This window comes from Ranitomeya imitator, chromosome 1 (genome assembly GCF_032444005.1).
Source record: "Ranitomeya imitator isolate aRanImi1 chromosome 1, aRanImi1.pri, whole genome shotgun sequence".
Classification (NCBI taxonomy): domain Eukaryota; kingdom Metazoa; phylum Chordata; class Amphibia; order Anura; family Dendrobatidae; genus Ranitomeya; species Ranitomeya imitator.
The window spans coordinates 759,290,649-759,312,356 of NC_091282.1; the positions used below are offsets into that span (position 1 = coordinate 759,290,649).

General features: G+C 45.6%; 1 protein-coding gene across 2 annotated transcripts in view; it reads left to right on the plus strand.

The window, feature by feature from the left end:
- The window catches only part of CDKL1 (cyclin dependent kinase like 1), a 92,664-nt gene that overhangs the window by 45,953 nt on the left and 25,003 nt on the right, over positions 1-21,708 (plus strand). For both annotated transcript variants that reach the window (XM_069735290.1, XM_069735283.1), the window contains exon 3: positions 796-917. In XM_069735290.1, the coding sequence (XP_069591391.1) occupies positions 796-917 (122 nt within the window). The remainder of the gene's footprint in view (positions 1-795; positions 918-21,708) is intronic.

Here is a 21,708-nt window from a genome sequence, read left to right on the forward strand (position 1 = left end):
CTAAAACGCAGTGTTTTCTGAACGTGGAAACATACCCTTAGGGCAGCAGGAGTAATGTATGAGGATGGTAGCGAGGTAAAATCATGGTGACGCAGTTTACATATGGAAAACCAGATGACTGATTCCCTTTTAAATCGCTGCCCATCTTGTTGCTTTTGGTTAGTTGGCAATAATCAGTGTCTGACTGGGGTGCCAAGGGCCCACCAGTAACCATCTCCAAGGCCCCCCTTTTCAGCTACATGCAAATGTGACATTATCCTCAATCACAAATGTATATATATATATAACAATGAACTGGGTAGATTAATAAATGAATAAGATGCTGCCTTTGTTGTACATAGTGATTCAAGTATATAGTGCCAAGTACTGCTCGTATAAGAGGTTGGTGGCCCACTCTTGCACAGGGGCCCTCCGGAGGATTGTCCTGTTCTCCTGTGGGCCAGTCCAAACCTAGTTGTCATTGTGAAGAGTTCCCTATGTTCGGTAGACCAATGTTATTAGTGTGATTTCCCCAGGACGGTCCGTTGCTTTTCAGTTCTGGTGGAATCACTTTAAGAAAAAAAAATGTGCAAAATAATAACTGGAAAAAGTTATCATCTAACCGATGAGAATATGCTTGTTCTGTATCTTCTAAGTCCCAAATGTAATGGTAACGATTAGTCTTTGAGTCCAGGATCCCAGCGGAAGCTCCACAGCTTTTTCTCTGATTCGCTACTTTTTCACATTTGTTGCAAATGCAATAAATTATATATACATATACTATCTATATATAGATTTTGTTTGTTCCTTTTGCAGCAATTAAAGCACCCCAACCTGGTGAACCTCCTGGAGGTTTTTAGACGAAAGAGAAAGTTACATTTAGTCTTTGAATATTGTGACCACACAGTCCTCCACGAACTGGACCGACATCCACGAGGGTAAGTGCTAAATGAGTGCAGACGGGACTATGCAAACATTAAAATCCTGTCTGGGCTTATAGACAGGTAGAAATTGCCTGAAAAAGACTTTGGGTGCACGTGTGAGGGTGTAGGGTTTTTTTCTCCATAAGTTTTTGGAGAGTTTATGATCCATAAGCTCCTGGAAAAAAAACTGTGGACACACCCTGCGGGACTGTGTAACCCAAGCTTTCTGTTCATTTCAGGTGAGCATATTTCATGCTCTGAATATGGACCGTAATGCTGCATGATCCATGTGTACTAGACACATCCAAGGGACTATTTTTTTTGTTTTTCTAAAACAGCACTTGTCCTTTTTTCCTAATTTTGCATATTTATTACATTAATTATCAAACCTATTAGATCACCAAAATGAATATGACATGAACACAAATTTCTTAAACCCCTAAAATAAAGGGGCTGAAGTGCTCAGCTCGGCTGAACCCCTGAAAATGGGTCATAGACTTCTAGGAGTCACGGAGAGAGACCATAGAAATGTGATCGGATTGCAGGGTTGCTATATTCATAAATATGCATTACCCCTGACTCATTGATCAATTGCAATCTTTCCTTGGTCAATTCCTATTGTATTATGTGGTGGTAACTTTTTTCACACTTGGTCTGTAAGCAATGATGTCTGAAATGAGTACGTTTATAAATGTGACCTTTCTTTGTCAGCAGTTTTTTTTCTGTATAATCTGAGAACAGCATGATGTAGGAGCCAAGACCCTGATTCAAGTCATGTCTTGCTGTTTCAATAAAATCCAGTGTTTTATCAGCAGGAGATTATCACTACAGGACTAGGTGACTGGTGCCTCCTACTCAACTTCTGTGTACCCTCATTACTGATTAGCAGCGTCCTGTCACAGTGGCATGGGTGGGGTTATACAGGGCATTGGCTCACAAGGGTGTGGCTCACTGGATCCTCTGGGGAGTGTCTTCAGGCTGTTCTGCATTATTACCTGTGAACCACACCTACTTGTTAAAGGCCATAAAAATTAGCACTAAATAATAAAGCTCATATCTTTGGAATTGTAAAGCTGATTTTAAAAAATTACAAAAAAATAAAATCTTAGGGGAGCAGCAGGAATAAAATAAGAGCAAAAACTGGTCACTTTTGATCTGGTGACAAGTCCTTTTTACAGAGGTATTCGAATCCGAATAAGTCGATTGGTTCCTATTTAAAGGCCTGTTTACAGTGCATGGGGACAGAGCAAATGTTAGTGCTGTGTTAGTGTGGTTTTCTTGCTGGCATAATTGATACAATCATTTCACATTCACTGGCTTATTGATGGTATATTTGCACTAGACAATAATTGGAAAGAAGCGTTTTTAAGAATTAATATTCACTGATTACCGGCCAGTTTGAAGGCACCTCTAGATCAGTGTGGGTCTCACTGCTGGGACCCCCACTTATCGCAAGTTCGTGGGCAGGACGAGCTGAACGGAGCAGCGGGGAGAAAGGGTGACACAAGTTCCTGATGGGGATCTCCGTGCCGGGACCCACACTAATCTAACATTTGTCACCTATCCAGCTAGAAAACCCCTTTAGGCCATGTTCACACGTAGGGTCGGGTCCCTGTGGGTTCTCCTGCAGCGGATTTGATAAATCTGCAGGGCAAAACCGCTGCGGTTATCCCTGCAGATTTATCACGTTTTGTCCTGCGGTTTCCGCTGCGGGATTTACTCCTACTATTGATGCTGCATATGCAGCAATATGCAGCATCAATAGTAATGTTAAAAAAAAAAATGGTTATACTCACCCTCTGACGTCTCGATCTCCTCGGTGCTGCAGGCGGCGGTCCGGTTCCAAAGATGCTGTGCAAGAAGGACCTTTGTGACGTCACGGTCATGTGACCGTGACGTCACCGCAGGTCCTGCTCGCATAGCAAACCTGAGACTGGACGGCCGCGTGCAGCGCTGAGAGGTGAGTATATCATTTTTTATTTTAATTCTTTTTTTTTTTTTTTTTTACCACAAATATGGTTCCCGGGGCGTGGAGGAGAGTCTCCTCTCCTCCACCCCGGGTAGCAACCGCACATTATCCGCTTACTTCCCACATGGTGGGCACAGCCCCATGCGGGAAGTAAGCGGATCAATGCATTTCTATGTGTGCAGAATCGCTGCGATTCTGCACAAAGAAGTGACATGCTGCGGGTTGTAAACCGCTGCGTTTCTGCGCGTTTTTCCCCGCAGCATTTGCACAGCGGTTTGCGGATTCCCATTGGTTTACATGTTTACTGTAAACGCAATGGAATCTGCTGCGGACTCGCAGCATCAAAATCGCCGCGGTTCTGCGGTAAAAACCGCAACGTGTGCACATAGCCTTAGGGTATGTGCACACGTTGCGGATTTTGCTGCGAATCCACAGCGGTTTTGACACTGCGGATTCGCAGCTGTTTTCCATGAGTTTACAGCTTAAACGCTGCGTTGTTTATTCTGCAGCATGTTCATTCTTTGTGCGGATTCCGCAGCGGTTTACACCTGCTCCATAATAGGAATCCACAGTTGTAAAACCGCAGGTGGAATCCACATAAAATCCACAGTAATTCCGCAGGTAAAACGCAGTGCTTTTTACCTGCGGATTTCTCAAAACGGGTGTGGAAAAATCCGCAGAGGTTCCATCTACGTGTGCACATAGCCTGAACTGTAGAATGCTGTGTGCGATACAGCTGCAGGCATGAAGTTTATCTCTCGTCTTTTTCAGAAATGGACGGAGTGAATAGTTAATAGAGGACAATAGGTCATGGGAAATTCTGTAAATATGGAAATAAGCCTTGACTCTCCGGAGTAATACGCCTGTGTTGCAGTCAATAATATACTCATTTCCCCAAAAGAAAGGAGAAAAACCAAGGCATACAAAGATAAAAAATTGTACACAATGTTTTATTAAAGAAACAATATTGAACAAAAATTGATAAGCCAAACGGATATATAAATACAGAAAAAAACTCACTAAAAACAAACAGCGGACCAAAATAAGAAACAATTGAAAAAATTGCCAAACAATGGCATGGGCAATGAAACTATGAAAAAAAGGATCTGGAAATAATATATGCAACAGATTGTATATATGCACAAAAATCACAACTAAAGTGCTCAGTGCTAGAGAAAAGCAGTCTACATGGAACCGCAGATCACTAACAGTGCTAGAGTACATATAAAAAATAGCATTTACCAGCTTCCTGCCTTAAATACTAAACACTCTTTCAGCAGCCCAAACGCCATAAGACACATCTTACCCCCATATGGAAGAAGCCTGGTAGGCGAAACGGCGCTGTCGGGGTGGCAGCACGGACCTGATAGGTATATCCCTATACAGCATGTAAGTTACATTCATTTGCACACTAGTCTTATGGCGTTTGGGCTGCTGAAAGAGTGTTTAGTATTTAAGGCAGGAAGCTGGTAAATGCTATTTTTTATATGTACTCTAGCACTTTTAGTGATCTTCGGTTCCATGTAGACTGCTTTTCTCTAGCACTGAGCACTTTAGTTGCGATTTTTGTGCATATAATACAATCTGTTGCATATATTATTTCCAGCGCCTTTATTTCATAGTTTCATTGCCCATGCCATTGTTTGGCAATTTTTTCAATTGTTTCTTATTTTGGTCCGCTGCTGTTTGTTTTTAGTGAGTTTTTTCTGTATTTATATATCCGTTTGGCTTATCAATTTTTGTTCACTATTGTTTCTTTAATAAAATTTTGTGTACAATTTTTTATCTTTAGACACAAAAGAGAATAGTAAAACCAAAAACACTCAGTTTGAAAAAATGTTGCAGTAATCCGCAAGTGCTAGTGAAAGATGTAAAAAACAGGGTATTTGGTTGATACGTTTTTTGCAAAAAATGTATACTAAGCTGCTCTACCAATCTTCACGGTATACCCTTATCAGAGCAGTCCTAACTAATGTATGCAATCCCTATCTGATGTATTTAAAAACCTGATCATCTGTATATAACCTGTGTGAACAGGGTTCAGAGAGGAAAAATCCATGTGTGCATACCGTGAAGATTGGTAGAGCAGCTTAGTATACATTTTTTGCAAAAAACGTATCAACCAAATACCCTGTTTTTTACATCTTTCACTAGCACTTGCGGATTACTGCAACATTTTTTCAAACTGAGTGTTTTTGGTTTTACTATTCTCTTTTGTGTCTTCAGGTTTCTTGGTGGTGTGTGAACATGATCATACAGACTTGTTCACTGTGCAAGTAGCCCATGTGTTCCTGTTTCCATAATTGTTCTCTTGTGTCTACAAGACTGGGGAGTTCCACCACTCCTCTTGGGCTATCTGCACAAAAGCTGTTCTACCCTGTATGCACACATTGATTTTTCCTCTCTGAACCCTGTTCACACAGGTTATATACAGATGATCAGGTTTTTAAATACATCAGATAGGGACTGCATACATTAGTTAGGACTGCTCTGATAAGGGTATACCGTGAAGATTGGTAGAGCAGCTTAGTATACATTTTTTGCAAAAAACGTATCAACCAAATACCCTGTTTTTTACATCTTTCACTAGCACTTGCGGATTACTGCAACATTTTTTCAAACTGAGTGTTTTTGGTTTTACTATTCTCTTTTGTGTCTTCAGGTTTCTTGGTGGTGTGTGAACATGATCATACAGACTTGTTCACTGTGCAAGTAGCCCATGTGTTCCTGTTTCCATAATTTTTTATCTTTGTATGCCTTGGTTTTTCTCCTTTCTTTTGGGGATATGAGTATATTATTTATTGTTTTTGAGGTTTATATGTGCTAGTGTTGGATTGTGGTTGATTATACTGTGTTACAGTCACTGGATTCCTCGCCCTGACACCACGCGACACTCCCCTGGTTACATATGGAGGTATTAGTCGTCCCGGCTGTCGCTGTTTGCTTTAGCATTGTGCAAACGATACTTCATTCTCATATATTGGCCAGAGTTCGGTGCGGTGACTTGGTGCTATGGTAATATCTGATAAATCTCCGGAGCAGGTCGTGAATTGCGTGAAGGGTTTGCATTTTCCTGATTAATTGAGGCCTCCTGTACAGCAGCAGCTGCTCCATAGTGTTGACTTACAGTAGGAGGGTAATTGATGGGGATGATAAGAAGTTGCTGCATGACATCTGCATTGTCCACCGGCTGCTTATATGGGGATTAAACCAGAAACTTAAAATTTTGTTTGGCTTCCTTTTGACCTGCCATTCCTAAGATATGTGCCTAATTACATACCTTTCCTCTAGTCACATACAAAGCTGCATTCTATATTTTGTTGGAGAAATGTTGCTATGCTGAAAAATCGACTTTTAACAAAGCCTCATTTTTTACTTGGGCCACACTTACCATAGTTTCTTTGGTATAGGTTGCTTGTCAGCTTCTACATCAGGGCAGTGGGATTGGGCAATAGTGGGCCTACCAAATGAGGACCCCCAGATATAACCACCAGTTGTAATAACCCTATAGACCCATTGCCCATAGATCCATTGGAAGTTGGTGTCTCCCTTACCGCATGTATGCGAGCAGGCCCCCAAGAGAAGCCAAACTAACGTCGGAGCTCATATAAGATCCTGAAGATGCCTGGAATTGAAGAAAACCAAGGACGTGTAGGTATATATTTTTCCTGCTTCTGTCCAGTCTGGCAGCTTGGAATCTGAATTAATTTATAGGGATCTCATCTGGGGTCTGAATGAGGGGTTTGTATATGTTTGGGTGGGATTTATTTTAAGGGTTGAATCTGGACTCTAAATGAGTTTAGGTCACTGATTTGGGGTTTGATATTAAGGGTCTCATGTCTGATTTATAGGGCTTGGCCTGGGGCCTGTATGAGATCTTTGCGGTCTGATTTGTGGTCTCATTCGAATTTTGAATTTAGGGCTCTAGTCTGAATGAGTTGTTAGTGGCCTGAGTTTGATCTAGGCATCTGGTCAGAATAAGTTAATCATCGATAATAATATTATTGTGTGTGTATATATGTGTGTGTATATGTGTGTATATATATATATATATATATATATATATATATATATATATATATATATATATATATATATATATATATATATATATATATATATATATCTATAATATAACGCTGGGAGCGTCACTCTGTCCGAAGCCTCTATAGACTGCGCAAGCGCCGGCGCAGTCTGGGCCTCACAGAGCGACGCTCCCGGGAGATCGCGGTATGCGTAAGCACTGAACGCATACCGCGATCTCCACCGGAGAGTCAGGGACCGCCAGGAGGGAGGGTAAGTATACTCACCTTTCCCGGTTCCAGCGCTGCTTGCGGCTCCGTCTCCCGGCTCCTCTGCTCCCGGCTCCGGAGGGCGCGGACTGCGCAGGCGCCGATTCCTGCTGCCGGAATCGGCGCCTGCGCAGTCCGCGCTTTCCGGCGCCATTTTCTTGAAGACACACTCCGGCTCCACTGCAGGTGTGTCTTCAAGAAAATGGCGCCGGAAAGCGCGGACTGCGCAGGCACCGATTCCTGCTGCCGGAATCGGCGCCTGCGCAGTCCCCGCTTTTTGGCGCCATTTTCTTGAAGACATACCTGCAGTGGAGCCGGACGATAGGTGAGTATGGTATTTTTTTTTTTTTTTATATGGCAGCAGCATTCGGGGGCATACACACTGGAGCGGGGGGCATATAATACAATGGTGGCGCAGGATGGGAGCAGCATATGACAGAACGGGCGCAGGATGGCAGCAGCACATGACAGAACGGGCGCAGGATGGCAGCAGCACATGACAGAACGGGCGCAGGATGTCCGCAGCACATGACAGAACGGGCGCAGGATGGCAGCAGCACATGACAGAACGGGCGCAGGATGGGAGCAGCACATGACAACGGGCGCAGGATGGCAGCAGCACATGACAGAACGGGCGCAGGATGGCAGCAGCACATGACAGAACGGGCTCAGGATGGCCGCAGCACATGACAGAACGGCCGCAGGATGGCCGCAGCACATGTCAGAACGGGCGCAGGATGGCCGCAGCACATGTCAGAACGGGCGCAGGATGGCCGCAGCACATGACAGAACGGGCGCAGGATGGCCGCAGCACATGACAGAACGGGCGCAGGATGGCCGCAGCACATGACAGAACGGGCGCAGGATGGCAGCAGCACATGACAGAACGGGCGCAGGATGGCAGCAGCAAATGACAGAATGGGAGCAGCAAATGACAGAATGGAGGCGCAGGATGGGAGCAGCAAATGACAGAATGGAGGCGCAGGATGGGAGCAGCACATGACAGAACGGGGGCGCAGGATGGGAGCAGCACATGACAGAACGGGGGCGCAGGATGGGAGCAGCACATGACAGGATGGGGGCGCAGGATGGAGCAGCACATACCAGGATGGAGACCATATACCAATATAAATGCTCGCCACCCGGGCGTAGAACGGGTTCAATAGCATATATGTATATATATATATATATATATATATATATATATATATATATATATATATATATATATATATATATATATATATATATATATATATATATATATATATATACTAGATTGTGGCCCGATTCTAACGCATCGGGTATTCTAGAATATGCATGTCCCCGTAGTATATGGACATTGATGATTCCAGAATTCGCGGCAGACTGTGCCCGTTGCTGATTGGTCGAGGCAACCATTATGACATCATCGTCGCCATGGCAACCATTATGACATCTACGTCGATACTGTGCCCGTTGCTGATTGGTCGAGGCATGGCGGCCTCGACCAATCAGATGCGGGATGTCTACGTCCTTTATGACATCATCGTCGCTGTACCGGTCGCTGATTGGTCGAGGCCTGGCGGCCTCGACCAATCAGAGACGCGGGTTTCTACATCGATACTGTGCCCGTCGCTGATTGGTCCTTTATGACATCATCGTCGCTGTGCCCGTCGCTGATTGGTCGAGGCCTGGCGGCCTCGACCAATCAGAGACGCGGGATTTCCAGGACAGACAGACAGAAAGACAGACAGACAGACGGAAAAACTCTTATTCGAACGCATCGGGTATTCTAGAATATGCATGTCCCCGTAGTATATGGACAATGATGATTCCAGAATTCGCGGCAGACTGTGCCCGTCGCTGATTGGTCGAGGCAACCTTCATGACATCATCATCGCCATGGCAACCATTATGACATCATCGTCGCTGTGCCCGCTTGGCGGCCTCGACCAATCAGAGACGCGGGATGTCTACGTCGATGCTGTGCCGGTCTCTGATTGGTCGAGGCCTGGCGGCCTCGACCAATCAGAGACTCGGGATTTCCAGGACAGACAGACAGACAGACAGAAAGACAGACGGAAAAACCCTTAGGCAATTATATATATAGACTAGATGGTGGCCCAATTCTAACGCATCGGGTATTCTAGAACATGCATGTCCACGTAGTATATTGCCCAGACAGAAGTGACCCTTAGACAATTATATAGACAACTAGATTGTGGCCCGATTCTAACGCATCGGGTATTCTAGAATATGCATGTCCCCGTAGTATATGGACAATGATGATTCCAGAATTCGCGACACACTGTGCCCGTCGCTGATTGGTCGAGGCAACCTTTATGACATCATCGTCGCCATGGCAACCATTATGACATCTACGTCGATACTGTGCCCATCGCTGATTGGTCGAGGCGAATTCGCGGCATACTGTGCCTGTCGCTGATTGGCCGAGGCAGCCTTTATGACCTCATCGTCGCCATGCTGTGCCCGTTGCTGATTGGTCGAGGCAACCTTTATGACATCATCGTCGCCATGGCAACCATTATGACATCATCGTCGCTGTGCCCGCTTGGCGGCCTCGACCAATCAGAGACGCGGGTTTCTACGTCGATACTGTGCCCGTCGCTGATTGGTCGGGGCCTAGCGGCCTCGACCAATCAGACGCGGGATTTCCAGGACAGACAGAAAGACAGACAGACGGAAAAACCCTTAGGCAATTATATATATACTAGATTGTGGCCCGATTCTAACGCATCAGGTATTCTAGAATATGCATGTCCCTGTAATATATGGAAAATGACGATTCCAGAATTCGCGGCAGACTGTGCCCGTCGCTGATTGGTCGAGGCAACCATTATGACATCATCGTCGCCATGGCAACCATTATGACATCTACGTCGATACTGTGCCCGTTGCTGATTGGTCGAGGCATGGCGGCCTCGACCAATCAGATGCGGGATGTCTACGTCCTTTATGACATCATCGTCGCTGTACCGGTCGCTGATTGGTCGAGGCCTGGCGGCCTCGACCAATCAGAGACGCGGGTTTCTACATCGATACTGTGCCCGTCGCTGATTGGTCGAGGCCTGGCGGCCTCGACCAATCAGAGACGCGGGTTTCTACATCGATACTGTGCCCGTCGCTGATTGGTCGAGGCCTGGCGGCCTCGACCAATCAGAGGCGCGGGATTTCCAGGACAGACAGACAGACAGACAGAAAAACCCTTAGGCAATTATATATATATATAGATATATATATATTTCTATTTTTATTTCTAAAGCATTCTGATTTGGTGTCTAATTTTCAGCCCATTTTTTTGGGCGGAAAGTCCCCCTCTCGGCTTATATTCAAGTCATACCCAGGGGTCGGCAGGAAAGGGGGAGCGGGGGCTGTCTAATAATACTCACCTACTCCTTGTGCGGTCCCTGCAGGTCCCTGCTTCACCGGCAGCTTCTTCCTGTACTGAGCGGTCACATGGTACCGCTCATTACAGTAATGAATATGCCGCTCCTCCTCCCATAGAGGTGAGAGGGCGCGGTGACGTAGTTAGTGCGCGCCCTCTGCCTGAACGTCAGTGCTGAAGACGGAGTGGTGCCGGAACGAGGAGCAGGTGAATATTGAAAGTGCCGGGGGCCTGAGCGACGGAGAGGTGAGTATGTGATTTATTTATTTTTATTGCAGCAACAGCAAATGGGGCAAGTGTCTGTATGGAGCATCTATGGGGCCATAACGTTTGTGCAGCACTATATGGGGCCATAAAGTTTGTGCAGCACTATATGGGGCAAGTGTTTGTATGGAGCATCTATGGGGCCATAACGTTTGTGCAGCACTATATGGGGCCATAACGTTTGTGCAGCACTATATGGGGCAAGTGTCTGTATGGGGCCATAATTAACGTTTGTGGAGCACTATATGGGGCAAATATCTTTATGGAGCATCTTATGGGGCCATAATCAGCATTTGTGCAGCATTATATTGGGCAAATGTGTCTATGGAGCATCTTATGGGGCCATTATTAACCTTTATGCAGGATTATACCGGGCATATTTTAATATGGAGCATCTTATGGGGCCATTATAAACTTTATGGAGCATTATATGGGGCTCCTGATTCAATATGGATATTCAAAAACACAACCTACTGATGTCTCAATTAATTTTACTTTTATTGGTATCTATTTTTACTTTTACATACATACTAGCCACCTTAGGGAGAGACCCAAGTTGGGCTAAATGTAGCGGGACGAAAGAGACCGAAAAGCCCTCTACTTAAAGGAAATACATAGTGGATGCTTTCCTGAAACGGAAAGTACTTGCAAGCAGCATAATACAAAGAATAGCAGGTTTACCCAGAATCCTTTGCAGTAGGCGGAGCTATGCAAATCATCTCTTTCCACCCCTGTCTAATCCACAGCGCTTGGAATCGCCAAGCGTGCAATGCTGCGGATTAGTTTCTAAATTTACACAGCCAACCAATTCCTACCTGTGGACACGTGTTTCGGGCTTTAGGCCCTCATCAGCACAGGGCTGGAATTGGTTGGCTGTATGGAGTGGGGCTCGGTGAGCAAGCGATACATACATGCTAGCCACCTTAGGGAGAGACCCAAGTTGGGCTAAATGTAGCGGGACGAAAGAGACCGAAAAGCCCTCTACTTAAAGGAAATACATAGTGGATGCTTTCCTGAAAGGGAAAGTACTTGCAAGCAGCATAATACAAAGAATAGCAGGTTTACCCAGAATCCTTTGCAGTAGGCGGAGCTATGCAAATCATCTCTTTCCACCCCTGTCTAATCCACAGCGCTTGGAATCGCCAAGCGTGCAATGCTGCGGATTAGTTTCTAAATTTACACAGCCAACCAATTCCTACCTGTGGACACGTGTTGCTCACCGAGCCCCACTCCATACAGCCAACCAATTCCAGCCCTGTGCTGATGAGGGCCTAAAGCCCGAAACACGTGTCCACAGGTAGGAATTGGTTGGCTGTGTAAATTTAGAAACTAATCCGCAGCATTGCACGCTTGGCGATTCCAAGCGCTGTGGATTAGACAGGGGTGGAAAGAGATGATTTGCATAGCTCCGCCTACTGCAAAGGATTCTGGGTAAACCTGCTATTCTTTGTATTATGCTGCTTGCAAGTACTTTCCGTTTCAGGAAAGCATCCACTATATTTTTACTTTTGACATTTATTGGTAGCTGCTGCATTTCCCACCCTAGGCTTATACTCGAGTCATTAAGTTTTCCCAGTTTTTTTGTGGCAGAATTAGGGGGGTCGGCTTATACTCGAGTATATACAGTACTTTTCCTCTGATTGTTTTACGCCAAGTTTTAGCTTCCAAATACTTAGGTAAAATACTGACCAAATAATGTGTCAACGAAGTCTTATACAGGAGGAGATGACACACAGGTATATACTATATACAGGAGGAGATGACATACAGGTATATACTTTATACAGGGGAGATGACATAGAGGTATAAACTATATACAGGAGCAGATGACACACAGGTACATCTATCTATATAATTGTATAAGGGGCACTTCCGTCTGTTTGTCTGTCACAGAAATCCCGCGTCGCTGATCCAATCAGCAACGGGCACAGTCCGGCCACGAATTGGCCCCTGCCTACTCTCCTCCAGTCAGTGCCCCCTCCCTACTTCCCTCCAGTCAGCACCAGTGTGTCGCCCCATCCCGGACCAACTTTTTACTATTGATGCTGCCTATGCAGCATCAATAGTAAAAAGATATAATGTTAGAAATAATAATAATAAAAAAAAATTGTGCTATTCTCACCTTCCGACGTCCACCGATGCGCGCAATGCTGCCGCCAGCTTCCGTTCCCGGTGATGCATTGCGAAATTACCCAGATGACTTAGTGGCCTCGCGAGACCGCTAAGTCATCTGGGTAATTTCACAATGCATCACTGGGAACAGAAGCTGGCGGCAGCATCACATGTATCGGGGCAGCTTTGCTGGACGCTGGAGGGTGAGTACATAAAAAAATAAAAATAAATAAAAAATAGTTAACAGTGATATGGTGCCCACACTGCTATATACTATGTAGGCTGTGTTATATACTGCGTGGGCTGTGTTATATACTGCGTGGGCTGTGTTATATACTACATGGCCTGTGATATATACTACGTGGGCTGTGCTATATATTACGTGGGCTGTGCTATATATTACATGGGCTGTGTTATATACTACGTGGCTGCTATATACTACGTGGCTGCTATGTACTACGTGGCTGCTATGTACTACGTGGCTGCTATATACTACGTGGCTGTGCTATATACTACGTGTTATGAGGGCTGTGTTATATACTGCATGGGCTGTGGTATATACAGCATGGGCTGTGGTATATACAGCATGGGCTGTGGTATATACAGCATGGGCTGTGGTATATACTGTGTGGGCTGTGTTATATACTACGTGGGCTGTGTTATACTACGTGGGCTGTGCTATATATTGCGTGGGCTGTGCTATATATTATGTGGGCTGTGCTTTATATTATGTGGACTGTGTTATATACTACGTGGCTGCTATATACTACTTGGCTGCTATATACTACGTGGCTGTCTGTGTTACGTGGGGTGTGCTATATACTATGTGGCTGCTATATACTATGTGGCTGCTGTATACTACGTGGCTGTGCTATATACTACGTGGCTGTGCTATATACTACGTGGCTGTGTTATATACTACTATGCATTAGAATCGGGCCACCATCTAGAACTATCTACAGGGGGAGATGACACACAGTTATATACTATATACAGGAGGAGATGACATACATGTATATACTATATGCAGGGGAGATGACTTACTGGTACATACATTATACAGGAGGAGATGACATACAGGTATACTATACACAGGAGCAGATGACACACAGGTACATACTGTATACAGGAGGAAATTACATACAAGTATATACTATATACAGGGGAGATGACATACAGGTATATACTATATACAGGGGAGATGACATACAGGTACAGTTGTGGCCAAAAGTATTGACACCCCTGCAATTCTGTCAGATAATACTCAGTTTCTTACTGAAAATGATTGCAATCATAAATTCTTTGGTATTATCTTCATTTAATTTGTCTTGTAGGGTGGTGCTGAGCCATGGAGTGCTTTGTGGATGAGGGTAGTAGTTTTGTACTGGATTCTGGAGTGGATGGGTAGCCAGTGTAATGACTGGCACAGGGTAGAGGCATCGGTGTAACGGTTGGTGAGGAATATGATCCTGGCAGCAGCATTCAGGACAGATTGGAGCAGGGAGAGTTTGGTAAGAGGAAGGCCAAATTAGTAGAGAGTTACAATAGTCCAGACGAGAATGAATAAGTGACACAGTAACAATTTTTGCAGAGTCGAAAGTAAGAAAAGGGCTAATTCTAGAAATGTTTTTGAGATGCAGATAAGAAGAGCGAGCCAGTGATCGGATGTGGGGGGTGAATGAAAGCTTGAAATCAAGTATGACCCCAAGGCAGCGGTCATGTTGCTTTGGAGTAATGGTGGAACCGCACACGGAGATGGCAATGTCAGGCAAAGGTAGGTTAGTAGAGGGAGAAAACACGAGGAGTTCAGTTTTTGACAGGTTCAGTTTCAGATAGAGGGAGGACATGATGTTAGAGACAGCAGTAAGACAATCACTGGTGTGTTCTAAAAAGGTCGGCGTGATATCAGGAGAAGAAGTGTATAATTGGGTGTCGTCAGCATAGAGATTGTACTGGAAACCAAATCTACTGATTGTTTCTCCAATAGGGGCAGTATACAAAGAGAAGAGGAGGGGGCCTAGGACTGATCCTTGAGGAACCCCAACAGTAAGGGGAAGGTGAGAGGAGGAGGAACCAGCAAAAGATACAGTGAAGGATCGGTCAGAGAGATAGGAGGAGAACCAGGAGAGAACAGTGTCCTTGAGGCCGATGGAGCGGAGCATATTGAGGAGGAGCTGATGATCCACAGTGTCGATTGCTGCGGAGAGATCCAAGAGAATTAGCATGGAGTAGTGACCATTAGATTTAGCTGTTAGTAGGTCATAAGAGAGTTTAGTGAGGGCAGTTTCAGTAGAGTGTAAAGAGCGGAAACCAGATTGAAGAGGGTCGAGAAGAGAGTTATCTGACAGATAGCGGGTAAGATGGGAGTGGACCAGGCGTTCGAGGAGTTTAGAGATAAAGGGAAGATTAGAGACAGGTCTATAATTAGCGGCACAGTTTTGATCGAGGGATAATTTTTTAAGTAATGTATGTATGATGGCATGCTTAAATGAGGAGGGAAAAATACCGGAAGTAAGAGGTTGTATATTTTTGTTAGGTGAGAGGTGACAGCCGGGGAAAGGGACTGGAGGAGATGTGACGGAATGGGGTCACTGGTGCAAGTGGTTGGGCGAGAAGTTGCAAGGAGCCTGATTACTTCTTCTTCTGTAACTGGTTCAAAGTCAGAGTGTGAACTAGATGCAGTGGGGGAGGGAGGACAGTACATGGTATGAAGAGATTGAGAGATGATTTCCTGTTGAATGTGGTCAATTTTTTCTTTGAAGTAATTGGTCAGATCGTCAGCGCGGAGATCCGTGGTTGGGGCCTGCACTCTTGGGTTGAGTAGGGACTGGAAAGTGTCAAAGAGACGTTTAGGTTTATTTGACAGTGAGGTGATGAGGGTGTTGAAATAGGTTTGTTTGGAGAGGTGAAGGGCAGAGTTGTATGTTTTTAGCATGAATTTACAATGGATGAAATCTTCGGGTAGATTAGATTTTCTCCACAGACGTTCGGCGCACCTGGAGCGTTTGCAGCATGTGCCACGGTTGTCGCCGTCTGTGCTGAGTTGTTCTATGTATAGGAGGTGCAGCTTCATCCAGGGCACTTTGCAGGGTTTCATTGTAATGCTTCAGAGCAGAATCAGGACATGAGATGGAGGAGATTGGGGCCAATGATGACTGCAAGTTCTTCATAAGTTTCTGGGTGTTAATGGCCTGTATGTTTCTATAAGTGTGGAAAGTGGGGGTAACCTGAGCGGGATGGCAGTTCTTGATAGAGAATGAAAGAAGGTTGTGGTCAGAGAGCGGGAGAGGGGAGTTTGTGAAATCATCCACTGAGCAAAGCCGGGAGAAGACCAAGTCGAGGGAGTTTCCATCTTCATGTGTTGAAGAGTTAGTATGCTGCGAGAGGCCGAAAGAGGAGGTTAGAGATAAAAGATGAGAAGCAGGTGGGGAGAGGGGAGAAGCAATGGGGATGTTGAAATCACCCATGATAAGGGTGGGGGTGTCATAGGAGAGAAAGTGTGGAAGCCAGGTGGCAAAGTGATCCAGGAACTGATGAGAGGGGCCGGGAGGACGATACACCACCGCCACTCGCATGGAGAAGGGGACGTAGAGTCTGACAGCATGGACCTCAAAGGAAGGGAAGACAAGTGAGGGTACTTGGGGGATAATTTGGAAGGTACATTTGGGTGAAAGGAGCAGACCAACGCCTCCACCTGCTCTGTTGTCTGATTTTGGGGTATGAGAAAAGTGTAGTCCACCATATGAAAGAGCAGCAGCAGCGGTGGTGTCTGACTGCTGGATCCAGGTTTCATTAAGGGCCAGGAGATTAAGACAGTAAGGAAGAAGTCATGAATGAAGGAGAGTTTATTACACACAGAGCGAGAATTCCATAGGGCACAATCGAAAGATACAGAAGGCATGCATGGAATATTAATAAGGTTAGAGGAGTTTCTGAGTGTAGTAGTTGGGAGGTTTGACTGGCTATAACATGGGGGGCCGGGGTTGGGAGATATGTCTCCAGCAACTAGGAGGATAGAAAGAGTGAGTAGGTGGTTAAGTGATTTGTGAGAGTGTCTCTTGTGTTGGATGGTGGGACTGAATGGATCTGCGCTGTTAAGCAATGTGAACAGAGCATGAGTGCTATACATAGGTGAGGGAAGGACAGAGGGGCCGATATGGATGGATTGTAAAGAGTTTATGCAAGGGCGGTGAATGTGAGTGAATGCGGCAGTCAGGATATAGAATATACAAATACAAATGGTGAGTATTTGTTCTGTTTCAAAAGGAATAGTGAATATATTTAGTTTTCTTACCTGTCTCCTGCCCTGTCTAACTGCCATGATCATCAAGAACAAGAAAGCAGCAAATAGTCCAAGGTAATGAAAAATACAAGAAAAACTTTAATAATAATAATACCACCAGATAAAAACATAACGGAGGGATATAGCAATCCCTGCACTACACAAAGCATGCACAAAAAATGGGCAGGTGATAGGTGTCTATAATATAAAGGTACAAATACTGCTACCCTGTAAGCACAGCTCATATGGAGTTAGAAGTTATATAAAGGTGGCCTGATATAACTGCCGAACTACTTAGAAAAAAGTACTTTGAATAAAAGTACACGAATAATAGTGCACAAATGCACCCCTGCATGAATGCTTCCCCAAAGTGTGTCTACATTTATAGAAGGCTAGCTCTTAGATCTTTTTTTTTTTTTTTTGTTTGTTTCCCTCTCGTTAGCAATCAATCTAACTCAGTTGAGACAGCAGGACACAATAAATGTAGTGATCAGATAAACAAGTGTCTAAAGGTACCGTCACACTGAACGATATCGCTAGCGATCCGTGACGTTGCAGCGTCCTGGCTAGCGATATCGTTCAGTTTGACAGGCAGCAGCGATCTGGATCCTGCTGTGCCATTGTTGGTCGGAGCAGAAAGTCCAGCACTTTATTTCGTCGCTGGATCTCCCGCAGACATCGCTGAATCGGCGTGTGTGACGCCGATTCAGCGATGTCTTCACTGGTAACCAGGGTAAACATCGGGTTACTAAGCGCAGGGCCGCGCTTAGTAACCCGATGTTTACCCTGGTTACCAGCGTAAACGTAAAAAAAAAAAAAAACACTACATACTTACTTTCCGCTGTCTGTCCTCCGGCGCTGTGCTTCTCTGCTCTGGCTGTGAGCGCCGGCCAGCCGCTCTACTTTACGGCTGGCCGGCACTGACGGTACCTTAGGTCTACATGGATCATAAACCGCTTTGAAAGTTATGTGATCTCTTTGCATGAGGACAAGCAGAAGTGAGTTAAATATCTATAAACAAAAACAATTGGATACTAAGATGGCTAACATATAGATATATGCAGGATTCAATGCCGAAGATAGAATGACTCAGATACCATTCAGACTGCTTGCTGGCAGGGACTGGAGCAGTGGGCATGCAGGGTATTCCAGTTCAGAGAATGAATGATAAGATTACCATTCAGACTGCTTGCTATACATACAGGTATACATACAGGTATATACTATATACAGTAGATGACATACATGTATATACTATATACAGGAGGAGATGACATACATGTATATACTATATACAGGAGGAGATGACATACATGTATATACTATATACAGGAGGAGATGACATACAGGTACATACTATATACAGTAGATGACACACAGGTATATACTATTGTAGGGATTTCACTCACTCGGGTGCGACGTCTGAGACTCAGGAGGCACGTTTCTTGAAAAGTTCATAGGGTTTATTGCATCATAAACCACGTGGCGAAATAACAGAAAACAAATAGCCTTTGGCTCAGGAAAAGAAAAACAAATGTCCAGTCCTTCCGGCTCAGTCCTGGAGCCTTGACACACTCAGGAGGGTTTCACCTCCTCACATATCTATCTGTGTTAAGCATTAGGCTTTCTTTTATATGTCTAACCACACCCAGAACCCATCACATGACCAGACATGTGGTTGTGACATCACCACAGGTCCTGAAACACATATAGGTAGCTATGGTTACATCACAGCAGCAAGCCATCTATAAGACACATATCTCCCATCGATTAGACATCCTTTAGCCACGCTACATACCTCCCCCCTCTGCCTAAAGCCGTGGGGCTTGGCACTTTCCCCCACTAGACAAGGGATTCTTGACAGGGCATCAGCATTACCGTGCAGCTTTCCGGCCCTATGTTCCACATGGAAACAGAAGTCCTGCAGGGCTAAGAACCAACGGGTGACCCTAGCATTTCTACCCTTCGTTTCCCTCATCCACCTAAGTGGGGCATGGTCGGATATCGGTCTAAATTTACGTCCCAGCAAATAGTACCGTAATGTGTCGACTGCCCATTTTATGGCCAAGCACTCCTTTTCAACGACTGAGTAGTTCTTTTCAGACGAGGACAGCTTCCTACTCAGATAGAGAACAGGATGCTCCTCCCCATGTAGTTCTTGGGAAAGGACTGCTCCCACCCCAACATCTGAGGCATCTGTCTGAAGAATAAACTCTTTCTTGAAGTTTGGGGCCATCAGAACGGGTTGCTTACATAAAGCCTCTTTCATTTCTTGGAAGGCTGAATCTGTTTCTTCGGACCACTTAACCATTACTGATTTTGTCCCTTTTAGCAGGTCAGTCAGAGGCGCCGCCATTGTGGCGAAGTTTGGGATGAACCTCCTGTAATATCCCACGATTCCCAGGAAGGCTTTAACTTGCTTCTTGGAAACTGGTTTTGGCCATGTTTGAATTGCCTCCACTTTACTGATTTGGGGTTTTATTTCTCCATGACCCACTATGTATCCAAGGTACTTAGCCTCTTCTTTACCCAATGCACACTTCTTCGGGTTTATTGTAAATCCGGCCTCTCTTATAGCATCAAACACCGCTTGGACTTTCTCCAGATGACTCTCCCAGTCCGGGCTAAAGATGACGATATCATCTAGGTACGCAGCAGCGTATGCCTTGTGGGGTGCAAGGACTCTATCCATAGCCCTTTGGAAGGTGGCCGGAGCTCCCTGTAGGTCAAATGGCATCCGGACATACTGGAAGCATCCATCTGGTGTAGAAAACGCCGTCTTCTCCTTGGCTTCCTGTGCCATGGGGATCTGCCAATACCCCTTCGTCAAATCCAAGGTGGTTATGTACCTGGCGGGCCCAAGCCTTTCGATGAGCTCATCAACGCGGGGCATGGGATATGCGTCGAACTTGGAGACCTCATTCAACTTCCGATAGTCGTTGCAAAATCTCCACTCCCCATCAGGTTTTGGGACCAGGACAATTGGGCTCGACCAACCGCTCTTGGATTCCTCAATGACTCCAAGCTTCAACATACGCTCCACTTCCTTGGAGACTATTTCTCGACGGGCCTCAGGAATTCTATAGGGCTTCACGTTCACGCGCACATGGGGCTCTGTCAGGACCTCATGCTCTATGACCTTCGTGTACCCAGGCAACTCCGAAAACAGGTCCCTGTGTTTCTGGAGTAACTCCCGGCATTGCTGTTTCTGGGACTCCGATAGCGTCTCTGCTATAGTAACCGCTCCAACCTCATCTTTTGGGTTGCTTAACAACGATGGAGTTACTGTCGGCTCTCTATCTTGCCACGGCTTGATAAGGTTGACATGGTATACTTGGAATGGTTTCCGTCTTCCTGGTTGGTGAATTTTATAGTTTACTTCACCAAGTTTCTCGATGACCTCATATGGCCCTTGCCATTTGGGCAAGAACTTACTTTCCACCGTCGGAACCAACACAAGAACTCGGTCTCCCGGATTGAACTGCCTCACTCTTGCAGACCGGTTGTAGACCCTGGCCTGAGCTTCTTGTGCCTGGAGGAGGTGCTCTTTCACGATAGGCATCACCTTTGCAATCCTCTGCTGCATCAGGGCCACATGCTCAATGACGCTTCTGTGGGGCGTGACTTCGGCTTCCCAGGTTTCCTTGGCTATATCCAGGAGTCCTCGCGGATGTCGGCCATATAGAAGCTCAAATGGTGAGAACCCTGTGGAGGCCTGTGGAACTTCACGAATGGAAAACATCAGATAGGGTAAGAGACAATCCCAGTCTCTACCGTCTTTCTCAATAGCTTTTCTCAGCATGCTCTTCAGAGTCTTGTTAAATCTCTCAACAAGGCCATCTGACTGGGGATGGTAAACCGAGGTCCTCAACTGGGAGATTTTCAGGGCTTTGCATAACTCCCTCATCACCTTGCTCATGCAAGGTGTACCCTGGTCAGTCAGGATCTCCTTCGGCAGACCTGTCCGGGAAAAGACATGGACCAACTCGCGGGCTATGCTCTTTGAGGAAGAATTTCTCAAGGGAATTGCCTCAGGATAGCGTGTGGCATAGTCCAGGATGACTAATATATACTGATGGCCCCGAGCTGATTTAACTAAGGGACCGACCAAGTCCATGGCAATTCTCTTGAACGGTACCTCAATAATGGGCAGTGGCACAAGGGGGTTCCGGAAATGAGGAGTGGGAGCAGTTAGCTGACATGTAGGGCAGGACCTGCAATAGTTCACTATTTCCCGGTGACACCCAGGCCAATAGAACCTCTGCACAACCCGTTCCTGCGTTTTTTCCACCCCTAGGTGTCCACCCAAGATGTGTGAATGGGCCATGTCCAACACCTTCCGTCTATACGGACCCGGCACTACCAACTGCTCTACCAACTCCTCCCTTATTTTCGTGACTCGGTACAACAACTCCCCACTCATCAGAAAATGGGGAAATCTTGTGTCTGCCCCCGGCTCCTGTACCACCCGGTCAATAACTGTGACATTATTAAAGGCT